The 12,834-nt window shown below is 48.9% G+C and overlaps 1 protein-coding gene across 1 annotated transcript in view; it reads left to right on the top strand.

Annotated features, from left to right (window-relative positions):
- Nucleotides 1-12,834, top strand: part of LOC115318457 (A disintegrin and metalloproteinase with thrombospondin motifs 16-like) — a 212,994-nt gene that overhangs the window by 33,881 nt on the left and 166,279 nt on the right. The window contains exon 3 of the mRNA XM_040215034.1: nucleotides 12,264-12,356. Coding sequence (XP_040070968.1) covers nucleotides 12,264-12,356 — 93 coding nt within the window. The remainder of the gene's footprint in view (nucleotides 1-12,263; nucleotides 12,357-12,834) is intronic.

The following is a 12,834-nucleotide window of genomic DNA, read 5'->3' as shown; positions in this document are numbered from 1 at the left end:
TGTTAGTGGCGTGGTAATATGAATCTTTGATAAAAAGCTTTGAATTTGGTGGTATTTATAAATTAAATTCAGATGCTGGTAGGAAGGTGGATCTCTTATCATCATGTTAGATAAGTTCACGGAAAGTTGATACACACGGAAAAAAGTTGCAAAGAAAAGGAATGCCCCAGAGTACATTTTGATTTTGCGGACAATTGAACCATTTCGCTTTCAGAAGTTGAGGCCTACAACTGTCACAAAAAGCACGTTTAAGTCTTCGCATGCGTAAAAATCTACTCGCAGCCTCGCGGTCATCAGCGACAGTGTAATTCACAAATGTGCCCACGCCTGCTTTGCACTCGAAAAAGTCACGGATCGGATTGATGACAAAGCTACTGTTTACTGGCAAGTTGTTTATGCAAAAGATGGTGCAGCGAGCCACTTTAAGAACCATTATCAACTGCACGAATTTAGGAAACTTGTGTACGCTATAGCCAAATGGCTGGTTTTTGCGACTTGATACGGCTAAAACGCGTGCGATGGTTTAAAAGGACTTGCAAACATACCTCGGCAAACCTCACTCATGAGGGCCCTCACTCACCCTCACTCACCCTCACTCACCCTCATCTTCACAGGTGAGGTGAGGGTGAGTGAGTTTTTGAACCAGGAAAATTCATGAGTGTGAGGGTGAGTGAGGGCCGTGAGGACTGTGAGGGCGGTGAGGGCCGTGAGGGCTGTGAGGGCGGTGAGGGCCGTGAGGGGGGTGAGGGCCGTGAGGGCCATGAGGGCGGTGAGGGTCGTGACGGCCGTGAGGGGTGTGAGGGTGGTGAGGGCCGTGAGGGCTGTGAGGGCGGTGAAGGCGGTGAGGGCGGTGAGGGCCGTGAGGGCCGTGAGGGCGGTGAGGGCCGTGAGAGCCGTGAGGGCCATGAGATCGGTGAGGGCGGTAAGGGGTTGAGGGCCATGCGTGCGTGAGGGGCGTGAGGGCGGTGAGTGGCGTGAGGGCCATGAGTGCGTGAGTGGTGTGAGGGTGGTGAGTGCGTGAGGGGCGTGAGGGCCATGAGTGTGGTGAGGGCAGTGAGTGGCATGAGAGGCGTGAGGGCCGTGAGGGCCGCGAGGGCGGTCAGCGCATGAGGTGTGTGAGGGCCATGAGTGCGTGAGTGCGGTGAGTGCGTGAGGCCCCCTTCAGATCGAGCATCTTTCTCAGGAATTTCGCTGTTAATGGCGGGTTGTTCTCTAGTTTTCCCTAGGTCGACACGAATTGCTGAGATCGGGTGCGGCTCGGAATAAGCCAGCAACTCGGAGCGATTCGAATGCGTTTGAAGCGGCCGCATCCAATCAGGAACGCAAAATTTTAACGTGATACCTCGTGCCGGTGATGATGACACCGAAAGACTTGGTTCTGCTTTGAAATCGATCGTTTTTTTGGAAATAAACTGTTCCAGAAAGGTGCAGTAGTATTCTTAACGAGGTTTAAATGCATAAGAACGCGTTTATAACGCGTAAATGTGTCTAAATAGCGCAAGAAAAAAAAATTTGTGATGACGATGGCAAATTGCAGCAATTGGTTGCTGCGTGTAATCGCGGGCGGCCCGTGTTGCTGGTGTTGTGACGTAAGGTTTCTGGGCGAATTTGCCCTATCTGAAGCTGGCCTGAGTGGCGTGAGGGCCATCAGTGCGTGAGGGGCGTGAGGGGTGTGAGGGCCGCAAGGGCGGTGAGGCGCGTGAGGGCGCTGAGTGGCGTGAGGGCGGTGAGTGGCGTGAGGGCGGTGAGTGGCGTGAGGGCGGTGAGTGGGAGTGAGGGCGGTGAGTGTCGTGAGGGCGGTGAGTGGCGTGAAGGCGGTGAGTGGCGTGAGGGCGGTGAGGGCCGTGAGGGCGGTGAGGGCGGTGAGTGGCGTGAGGGCTATGAGTGCGTGAGGGCCGTGAGGGCGGTGAGGGCCGTGAGGGTGGTGAGGGTGGTGACGGCCGTGACGGCCGTGAGTGGCGTGAGGGCGGTGAGTGGCGTGAGGGCGGTGAGGGCCGTGAGGGCCTTGAGGGCGGTGAGTGGCGTGGGGGCGGTGAGTGGCGTAAGGGCGGTGAGTGGCGTGAGGGCCATGAGTGAGTGAGGGGCGTGAGGGCCATGAGTGAGTGAGGGGCGTGAGGGCCGTGAGGGCCGTGAGGGCCGTGAGGTTCAGTGAGGGCGAGTGAAGGGCTGAAGGTGAGTATGACTGTGAGGGTGAGGGTGAGTGACGGGCTTAGGTGAGTGTGGCTGTGAGGGTGAGGATGAGTGAGGGCGACCTAAAATGCCGACCTCTGCTTGCAAAACATGAGGTCACTCTACACAAGTTGCGACATCCAGCAAGCATGGCGAAGCAAAACGCCCGACACATCTCAGGAGTATTTTCCCAGCAGCTACTAGGAGTCAAGTAGATTTTCTTTGAAGACAACGAACTAATGGAGTTTCGAAGTGCGAAAAAAGAACAATGAAGACACGTGTGCCTCGTTGTTGGAATGAAAAAGTGGCATGAAAATGTGGCATGATTACTCCCCGTTTCACATTTCATCCTGTTTTGACCATCAGCACAAAGTTGGAGTCCCAGGCTCATTTACCACAACATTTCTATCTTAGTTTTGACCCCGCACAGCCGAGGGGTGGAGCCACCTCCCCGGGTTGATTGCCACTATAACTGATACTAACTTCTTTAGAAATTCCATAAATACCTATTTTAACGGTGACAAATGACCTGTGGATTTTCTTTGTGTGTTGTATATTTAATATTGTTTACTTGTTACTATTTTACTACCTTTCTCTCCGTGTATGTGCTCTCCCCCTCTGTAATGCCTCCGGGCCTTGACGGTACCTTCAGTAAGTAAATAAATTACTACATTCGTACAACGAGGGTGAACTTGGAACTGTGTCTTTCCCGGACCACAGATAGCGTAATGACGACCATTTTTAAACAATTACTTCACAATTTGAGTGCCCATCACGTAGAATGGAGACGATAATTCTGTTTTTTAGAAGAATTTAAGTGTTAACTTGACAGGTTCAACCAAAGTGTTATGTTCGGTACCTACCTCGGCTGCGAAAACCTAGTTTTAACAAACAAAACTTTAGGGCGCAAACAAGCTGGTGAAGGTTTAAGATAGTTTGATACAAACCCCCGAGACTAATAAAAAAACGAAGGACAGCACAACACACATAATCTCAAAGACAGTTTTGAGTTGCGTTTGAAACCCTGTGTGTTGTGTTTTCCTTCATCTTTTTCCCAGTATCAGAGGTTTGTCTTAAATTATGTTAAACCTAGGTTTCGTGCTGGTGATTTGCTTTTCAGTCAAAAGGGGCACGTACTAGGAAGTCGCAATAGAAGGCTGAACTTGAAACTGACTTTCTCTCCGACCATAGAGGGTGCAATTTGACCATTACTTCTATTTAACTACAGCTTGGATATTCTCAGTGCCGAACACGTGTAATTTCGTTAATCTGTTATAAAGAGTCAAGTGTTACTTCACGGTTCCACTATGATATTGTGTTTGGTTCTTTCCACGAGAGTGACAAAAGACGCATTGTGTTTTTCCCTATCTGGGGAATTCTGTTTCAGTTTGCGCCTCTACCAAGCAGCGACCTATAAGACTAGCGCGAAGGCGGGCTTGGCATAGGACGCTTTATGTTCAGGCTTTGAAGTACTACCGAGAGTCTATAGGTGCACTTACTGAATATGGTTATAGTATCAGATATCTGAAATTAATTTGCACTTGGGCACAAAGTAAAAAAATATATAGTCTGTTGCATTCTAGCTCACAGTTTGTCCGGAGAAAGGAGCCAAGTCCCGATGGAGATACATGAAATCTTCGAGCCCGGTGCTCGGCTGCTTACGCTGCAATGGCTGAACTAGCTGACTTGTTCCCTAGCCACGCGTTTCTTGCCCCGTGCCTCGGTCTGACATTCGCTCCTCGTGCGGCCGATGCATCGTCGCCAAAGTTCTGGGTGTGAAAAAAACCCGCAACCATTTTAAACACTTCTTTGCATTTTAATACTTTAGACATCTACGGATTAAAAAAAAACAGGACAGGGAATGTTAAAAAAACACGCTTTTTGTGTAAGGCTGGTCAGACAATGGGGCGCTGGTGGAAACTAGCCTTCTGCGTTAAGTGCTTATTTCGAACACTTTTTGTTTCCGTTCCGCTCACTGAAAAGCCTGGAAGCGCATCAGCACGCACCTGGTATCGTTGCGCCTCAGCGTTCTTCCGCGACATAAGGTCCGTCTCCTTTCATCGCCGTCACCATGGCACCGAACGCCGAAAGACCTCTTCGGACGGCGCGTGTATCACTGGGGAGCGCGTTAAACCCAACCCCCTGTGTTCACGACTCATCGCGGCGACAGTCTGTGGCTCCTAACTATTAATTTCTGGCTAGCAGTCAGGGAGATAGAGTGTCTGTTTCCATTCATTCCACGTTCGTGGCCATGCTGACGGCGATGAAAGGAGACGCCATTTATGCTGCGGAAGAACACTGGGGCTCAGAGATACAATGTGCGTGCTGAGGCCCCTTCCGTATGCTTTTCAATGGGCAGAACGCGAAAAAAAAAGAGTTGAAAAGAAGAACTTAACGGAAAACACTGGTTTTCTCCAGGGCTTTATAATATGACAAGCCTTACACAAAAAGCATGTTTTTAAACCGGAGTTTGGAATTATAATTTTTTAGAGCAACTTGGATTTAAAGTATCAATGCTCCAACTCCTTTATAAAACGTAGATACAAGGCCGGAGACTGTGAAAAATATTTATCGCTGGAAGATACATTTCTGAGCGTATTGATTACAAGATATTGCAATTTGATGTAATTGGTAAGACATGTCTATTTGGCATTACTTGAACATGAAACAACAAATTCCACTCTCAAATCGCGAAACGTTCTACCTTCGGAAATGTTTGACGCGATGTAAGTTCGTCCATATATAAACGAGTGCATCAATTTATTTCTAGATGATAGATCCTTTGGAAAAGTATATTTGAAAAACAAAACAAAAACACAAGTGCAGCTTAAAATTGTACGCGATTAAAGCTAAGCATGTTTTGGTAAAATGTCAAATTAGATGTATAAGTTTGCGTTGAAGCGCTATATTTTATGCCAAGACAAAAATGCAACATGTTTTAGTGAAAAACACCGAGATATCGTGTCAAATGCTTCACTTAAATAACATCAAATAAATGTTTTATTGCATCTTGAAGTTACGGAATGTTTTACTTTGACACATGTTTGAAGGGCTGTAAATATTTTTTTATGAACTAAAGCAACACATTATAAACAAACATACCCTGTTGTGAATAATATATGAAAAACAAATGCCAAAGATGCTATAACTTATGAAAATTACGAGAAAATAAATCTTAATTATATAGCTAACATGTCAAAGTGGCGAGATTTTTTCAATTGTGACGCACGATTGTCACAGGTTCGGATGTTAAAGATCCCATTTAAACAAACAAATTTTGAATTTGACTTGGACCGCTGTCCAGGTGTTAGGACCACACCTTGGCGATAGACATCCTGAGAGGCAGGAGGAATTGAGAGCAAAGCATGCCGACGTTACGAACCGTATTTTATGTAAAATAATTCAAAAGTAAGGGAAAGGCGCACAGGACGTACACACATTCGAAAGAATGAAAGAAAAAAAATATCAAAAGTCAAATCGAGGTTGTCATGCAGTTTTGGAGTGGGAGAGCCGAGTCAGTGTTCCAAGGTGCAGGTGGAGGTCCGGTTCGTTGCGCCGCCAGTCGGGGTCGAGTAGCCATGGTGGCTTGGGTGTTGTAGTGACGCACTGCACTCACTCACAAGGACTCACACCCCTCTCCGTCGAATACCTTCTCGGTGTTCGAACAACCATACCGACGCGGATCTGCTCAGCGCCGACCATCCACACCGTCGCAACCTTGCTCCGCCGTTGTTCCACCAAACCTCGCGCTCGCGGGCTAAGCTCGTGCTCCTGTCCTCGGCGCTCGCGCACCCCACTCACAAACACGGCAACGGACAACAACATAACCATTGAAAAGCAAAAGTAGCTATTGAATTCTGTGACACTACCCCTTATTTCAAAGAATATTCACGCAGGAATATTAAAAAAAAAAACAATCACAAAATTCAATGCGCACTATCTTTTCACGTTTTACCACTGCTATTCCTCAAGCACGTCCTGAAACAATGCAATCAGTAACAGTAATTCACCCCAACCATTCAAAATATATTCATAGTCTACATAAAAAGAAACAGTTTGAACCCTGCTAAAGAACTAACTCACTCTACAGCTTTCTCAGTACACACTAATTCAAGACCAAACAGAAGACACTTCACTTAGGTACCCACACAGATTCGACTGTATCAAAAATCACTTCGTGACCCAGGTATCGAGAAACTCCGATTCGCTTTTCAAATGGCTTTTCGTAACACATCGGCATTCCGAAAGTTTGACAAGCAACGATAACACTCAGTTTTGCAATACCATAACAAAAATTCACCAACTAACGAAAGCGAAAACAAAAACTATTTTACGAGTAATTAGCACAACCGGTTACGAGAGAACCCTGTCTTACTCTTTTGATGAGATATGCAATTCACTGATTACTCATCTAACCTCCAAGCCTTGGCCTTCTGTCTTCCCAGCTTACTGTGACTCATTTTCTTTCTAGTGTAACTCTACAATCGACTGAGGTAGTCTGCCCCAACAGTTTCGTTGCCCTTAATGCGGCGTATGCAGAAATCGTACTCTTGGAGCTGAAGGCTCCAACGCATCACGCGAGCGTTAGAATGTCGGGTACGGTTTATATACATCAGAGGCTGGTGATCCGTTTCCAGCACGAAGGGTCTCCCGTATAAGTAGGTATGGAATTTCCGTATTCCCCAGATCAACGCTAGCCCTTCCTTTTCAACGGTTGCGTAAGCTAGTTCCCTCTGCAGGAGTTTCCGGCTCGCGTACGCAATCGGATGTAGGACCCCACTGTGCTCCTGGAGCAAGACGGCCCCAACGCTGTGATCTGAAGCATCCGTCCTGAGCACGAAAGGCTTTCGGAAATCCGGCAGTCTTAGGATCGGCGTACTTGTCAGCCGGTGCTTCAGTTCGCGGAAAGCGTCCTCGTGTTCTTGCTTCCATTCTACTCGGTTGCTGCCCCCCTTCCGAGTGAGGCTGGTCAAGGGAGCCGACACCTCAGCATAATTGGCAATAAACTCCCGGTAATACCCCGCTAGCCCTAAAAAGGAGCGCACCTGCCGCTTCGTCTCTGGACGTTGGGCCGCTTGGATCTTCTCGACGAGTCCAACGAGTGGCGTCAGTTCGCCTTTACCGACCCGGTGTCCCAGGAAAGTTATCTCCTCTCTTCCGATTTCACACTTCGGGGGCCTCACTGTCAACCCCGCTGCCTTGATTCTCTGCAAGACTTCTCTGAGCGTCGCCAGGTGCTGCTCCCAGGTTTCGCCCGTCACCAAGACATCGTCATAGTAGTAGAGAACTCCGGGAATCTGTCCTAAAAGTCTCCTCATGAGCTTCGTAAAAATCGCGGGCGCGGTCTTCACCCCGAACGGTAAGAACCGAAACTGGTACAGTCCTGTGTCTGTCGAGAAAGCGGTCTTCGCCTTTGATTCCTCGGAGAGCGGGATCTGCCTATACCCTTTAGTGAAGTCCAACTTCGAGAAATATCGTTTTGTTCCCACCTCCGAGAACAAGGTGTCCACCCGGGGAATAGGCTCGGCGTCAGCGGTTAGCACATCGTTTAGTGCCCGGAAATCAATGCACAGCCGATGGGTGCCGTCGGTCTTCTTTACGACGAGGATGGGGGAGTTATACCCGGAGTCAGACGGTTCGATGATTCCCATCTCAAACATCTTTCTCACCTCGTCCTTCACGACCTGGCGCACGGAGTGCGGAAGCGGGTATTGCTTGGTGTGAACCGGCCTGGTCGTCGAGAGCTCTAGCCGGCACTCCACCAGATCCGTACGTCCAGGAACGTCCGAGAACACCACGTCAAACTCGTTGACCAGACTTTGAGCTTGTCGTTTTTGTCGTGTCGTCAGATCGTCAGCTATTGTCACGTCCCGGCTGTCTTCCGATCTTTGAAGGCTCAACATCGGTAGCTTGTCCTCCTCCCCTTCTCCGTCAGTGGTTGTCGCAGCACACTGGAGCTCATCTGTATCTGGGACCTTGGCCTCCCTTTCTTCGTATCTTTTAAGCATATTTACATGAAATATCTTTGTTGCGTGCCCCAGGTCCACAGCATAGTCGACTTCGCCTTTCCTTGCAGTCACTGGGTAGGGCCCTCGCCACTGTATAAGTAACTTATTCTTGTCCGTGGGGAGGAGAATCAGTACTCTGTCACCCACGCTCAGTTCTCGGTTACGGGCCTTCTGGTCGCAGTATCGCTTGTACCGAGCGCCCGATTTCTCTAGTGTTTCATGGGCCACCCGACAGGTAGCCTCCAGTCGGTTCCTAAGCTCAAACACGTACTCGTAGGTGGTGCGAACGTCCGGCTCTAGAGCCTCGTTCGTCCACAGTTCTCTTAGAACTGAGAGCGGTCCCCGCACGTGGCGTCCATAAAGCAGTTCGAACGGGGAAAAACCCAGACTCGCTTGCGGTACTTCTCGGTACGCAAAAAGCAGAGGTGCGAGGTACCGGTCCCAGTCTTGAGGCTTCTCTTGGCACATGCGTCGTAACATCATCTTGATGGTGCCGTTAAACTTCTCCACCAAACCATTCCCCATGGGGTGGTATGGCGTGGTGTGAAGTTGCGTCATGGAGAGGAGGCGGCTCACCTCCTTCATTACCTCGGAAGTAAAGTTCGTTCCACGGTCACTCACGATCTCTTTTGGAACACCGGTACGGGTAAACATGCCGACAAGACCCTCGGCCACACGTTCTGTGGTTATGTCCGGTAGTGCCACGGCGTCAGGATAACGGGTGGCATAGTCCACCATGGTCAGAATGTACCTATTGCCGCTCGACGTCGCTGGTGCGATGGGTCCCACGATATCCATCGCGACCCGTTGAAAAGGGGTATCGATCAACGGCATCTTCCCGAGGGTTGCCTTCGTCACCTTCCTTTTTGGAGTCGTCCGCTGGCATTTGTCACAGGATCTGACAAATCGTTTGACATCCGCCTGGAGTCCGGGCCAGTATAACTCGCTGACGACACGGAGTGCGGTTTTCTCTGCCCCTTGGTGTCCAGCCAAAATGCCGTCATGAGCCATACGAAGCACTCCGCCCCGTAAGTTCCTAGGGAGCACCAACTGGTAGAATTCCCGCTCTGATGTCCGAAAAACTCGGTGCAACAGTCCCCGGTGCATGACAAACTCTTCTGTGTCCTCCGAGTTTCTGCAGTTGGCTACCTTTCCGACACGGTCGAAGAGCCCCTTCAGACTGCTGTCTTCTTTTTGTAGTGTCGCAAGTTCCTCGGGCTTCGCAGGTGCACCTTCAATTATGGGCACTCTCAGCGGGGTGGCGTTCTTTGCCGCCTGTCTCTGGGACCTTGTTTCCATGGCTGCGGTGGCACGAATCTCTACATCTTGCTTCTCATCGTGAGGCAAACCCACTTCAGGTTTCTCCGCTCTATTCCAGCCAGCTTCCGGTTCGCTGGGAGCGCGCACGTTGGGAAGGTTACCCAAAATCAGGTCATATAAAGGGTTCTCCATACACTTAGCCACGACGTTCCCACTGTAGAAAGGAGTCTCAACATGCACCCTGGCCTCAGGCAAGACCCTCGCAGTCCCGTCCACCAAGTACACGAGACTCGACGTTCCGGTCAGTTTGTCGTCTGGTACGAGGCTTCGGCGCACTACGACAGTGTTGCAGCCTGTGTCACGTAACACAGTGACAGCTTGTCTGTGTAGTTTTCCAGCAACTACAGGCATGTCCCCCATCAGGCGAGAAGTCCCGGACACTGCGTTTACCACTGGCACCTTGGTGCCGTCACTTAGCTCGACATAGCCACCTTTCACACGACCGGATACTGCGTCCAGCTCCTCCCTGCTTGCCTGAACACAGGAAACTTGCGATACTCCGTCCCGGTTCCAACATTGACTGGACGTGTGACCGAACTTTCCGCAATTTCGGCAGGTCCCAGCTTGGCTGCTCGGTTTCTGACCGCTTTTGCACTGTGCCGCTAGGTGTCCACTTCTGCCGCAAAGAAAACATTTCTTAAGACGTTTACTGGCCTTGTACTGTTGACCGCTCGATGTCGGTCGAGATCCACTTGCCGTAGAGTCTGGTGTAGCCTCCTCTCTCCTGGCCGGCTCCTGTTCTTGGGTCTCCAGATAACGGTCTGCGAGGTCAGCCATTTCGCCTAGCTGTTTGCTCTTTCTTTCTCTTAAGAAAAGCGACATTTTTGACGGAACGCTCCGAATGAACTGCTCCGTGAGCAGCAAATTCCGTAAGGCGGCAAAATCCTTCGCCGTCCCGGACAGGTCGACCCAACGGTCAAACAGGCTAGACAACCTCGCCGCATATTGTGTACCGGTTTCCCCTTTTTCCGGCTTAGCACTTCTAAACTTGTCTCGGAAGCCGTCCGCAGTTAACCGAAACCTCTGCAGGAGCGCTTTCTTTACGTTATCGTATTCGACAGAATCCTCCGGGATTAGCCTAGAAAAGACTCCAAGTGCCTCCCCTGCCAAGCATACGCTAAGCGCAGCGGCCCAGTGTTCGCGGGGCCACACCTGCCCGCTCGCTAGTCTCTCAAAGCGCATCAGGTAGGCATCAAGGTCGTCTTTCTTCTCGTCGAAGGTGGGCAGCCAACGCTGAGGACTCTTCCATAGCGTTGTCCCGGTCCCGTTTTCGGCGGAGCTACTGGTAACAGGGATCGGCGACGCGTTCTGTAATTCCTGCAGCCTGATCCTCAGCTCTAGGGTTCGGTGCTCCGCTTCGACACTCCTCTCTTGCTCTTGCGCTCTCGCAGCTCTCGTATTCTCTCTCTCTTGGTCCACCCATTCCCTCAGGGCCGAACCCTTGAGCCCGAGTTCTTTTCCGCAGGCCACTAGCTCGTGTAGCTCCATGGCTGAAGTCGCGCGGACCCTTTGTTGGATAGTCTGATTCTAGAACCTCTCCTCTGCTCCCGTTCGGTAAGCCGGGTTGTGTGCCCCCGCAAGGGCGTCAGCCTCACAACGCGCTCCCTACGGCGTGGCAAACTCACTCGCTCACCCTTCTCCTCTCAGGATACATCGTCACAGTGGACAGCAGGTCCTGTCGCGGACGCCAGTTTGTCACAGGTTCGGATGTTAAAGATCCCATTTAAACAAACAAATTTTGAATTTGACTTGGACCGCTGTCCAGGTGTTAGGACCACACCTTGGCGATAGACATCCTGAGAGGCGGGAGGAATTGAGAGCAAAGCTTGCCGACGTTACGAACCGTATTTTATATAAAATAATTCAAAAGTAAGGGAAAGGCGCACAGGACGTACACACATTCGAAAGAATGAAAGAAAAAAAATATCAAAAGTCAAATCGAGGTTGTCATACAGTTTTGGAGTGGGAGAGCCGAGTCAGTGTTCCAAGGTGCAGGTGGAGGTCCGGTTCGTTGCGCCGCCAGTCGGGGTCGAGTAGCCATGGTTGCTTGGGTGTTGTAGTGACGCACTACACTCACTCACAAGCACTCACACCCCTCTCCGTCGAATACCTTCTCGGTGTTCGAACAACCATACCGACGCGGATCTGCTCAGCGCCGACCATCCACACCGTCGCAACCTTGCTCCGCCGTTGTTCCACCAAACCTCGCGCGCGCGGGCTAAGCTCGTGCTCCTGTCCTCGGCGCTCGCGCACCCCACTCACAAACACGGCAACGGACAACAACATAACCATTGAAAAGCAAAAGTAGCTATTGAATTCTGTGACAACAATATACATTTTCTAAAATTGTGGACATTGTAATGGATATCAGCACTGTAAAATGATATGTTCATAAAACATTTAAGTGTTTTTTGTTTAAGGGTTTACAGTATTTCCGGGCCATCTAACCTTGCATATGTGAAAAATGCCAAACGGAGGTCACTGCTCTTAGTCAGATTTGATTTTTTTTTCTCGAGAAGTACATTCGGTTTTTAAACTTTTCTTAATTTTTTTGGGGAAGTAATATAAAAATATGTGTAAACAAAATATCGACCGAACACGTGTGCATGATCTAATTTAAAGGGTATATAAATCAATGAAAATAGATATATAAAAAATAAAATATTAAGAGCGCGTCAATATTTCGTTGCACATAGCTTGAATATTTGATGCGCCATAAAATGTTTTGCTCGAAACACATTTTAATATCAATTGTGTCTTATTCAGATGAACGGAACTGAGCTTGAACACAATTTGTACCAAGACAGAGAGAAGATGGCCGCGGTAGCTGTGGAAGAAATCGACGACACTGTTGAAGTGGTACGAATATCTACTGCTTTCTTTTTTCTACTGTCTATATGAAGTAAATAGTAATAGAGAAATTTGTTATATATATGTTTTCTGTGATACGTTGGCAAAGCACTACGTAGTGGAAATATTAGATCGTCCTGGAATTAAGTAAAAATAACGCAGCAAAGAAAAAGGTAGTCATAGTTTTCTGTGAAATATATACCTCCTTCACAGCACCAAATTGGATATGTAGAAAATATATTTCATATGTTACGGGAGACGTTAATAATTATCTGCATTATTTTAAATCTATACGTCAAAAAAATTTACGAAACAAGCAATGTTTATGTATTTTCTATATGAAAAAAATTAATTCCATCAGTTTGCTATGCGGCAATTTTGACGAAATTCAATGGTGAACTATTGGGCTAAAATATAGATGTGTCTGGGAGTTTATGTCCCTAAAATTACCGAAGAAATCAAGGCGGGATCGAACGTCAATTTTTTT

The sequence above is a fragment of the Ixodes scapularis genome, unplaced genomic scaffold (assembly GCF_016920785.2).
Source record: "Ixodes scapularis isolate PalLabHiFi unplaced genomic scaffold, ASM1692078v2 PGA_scaffold4__175_contigs__length_147842914, whole genome shotgun sequence".
NCBI lineage: Eukaryota > Metazoa > Arthropoda > Arachnida > Ixodida > Ixodidae > Ixodes > Ixodes scapularis.
The sequence above is the reverse complement of the archived record's forward strand: the minus strand, read 5'-3'. Positions and strand labels throughout refer to the sequence as shown.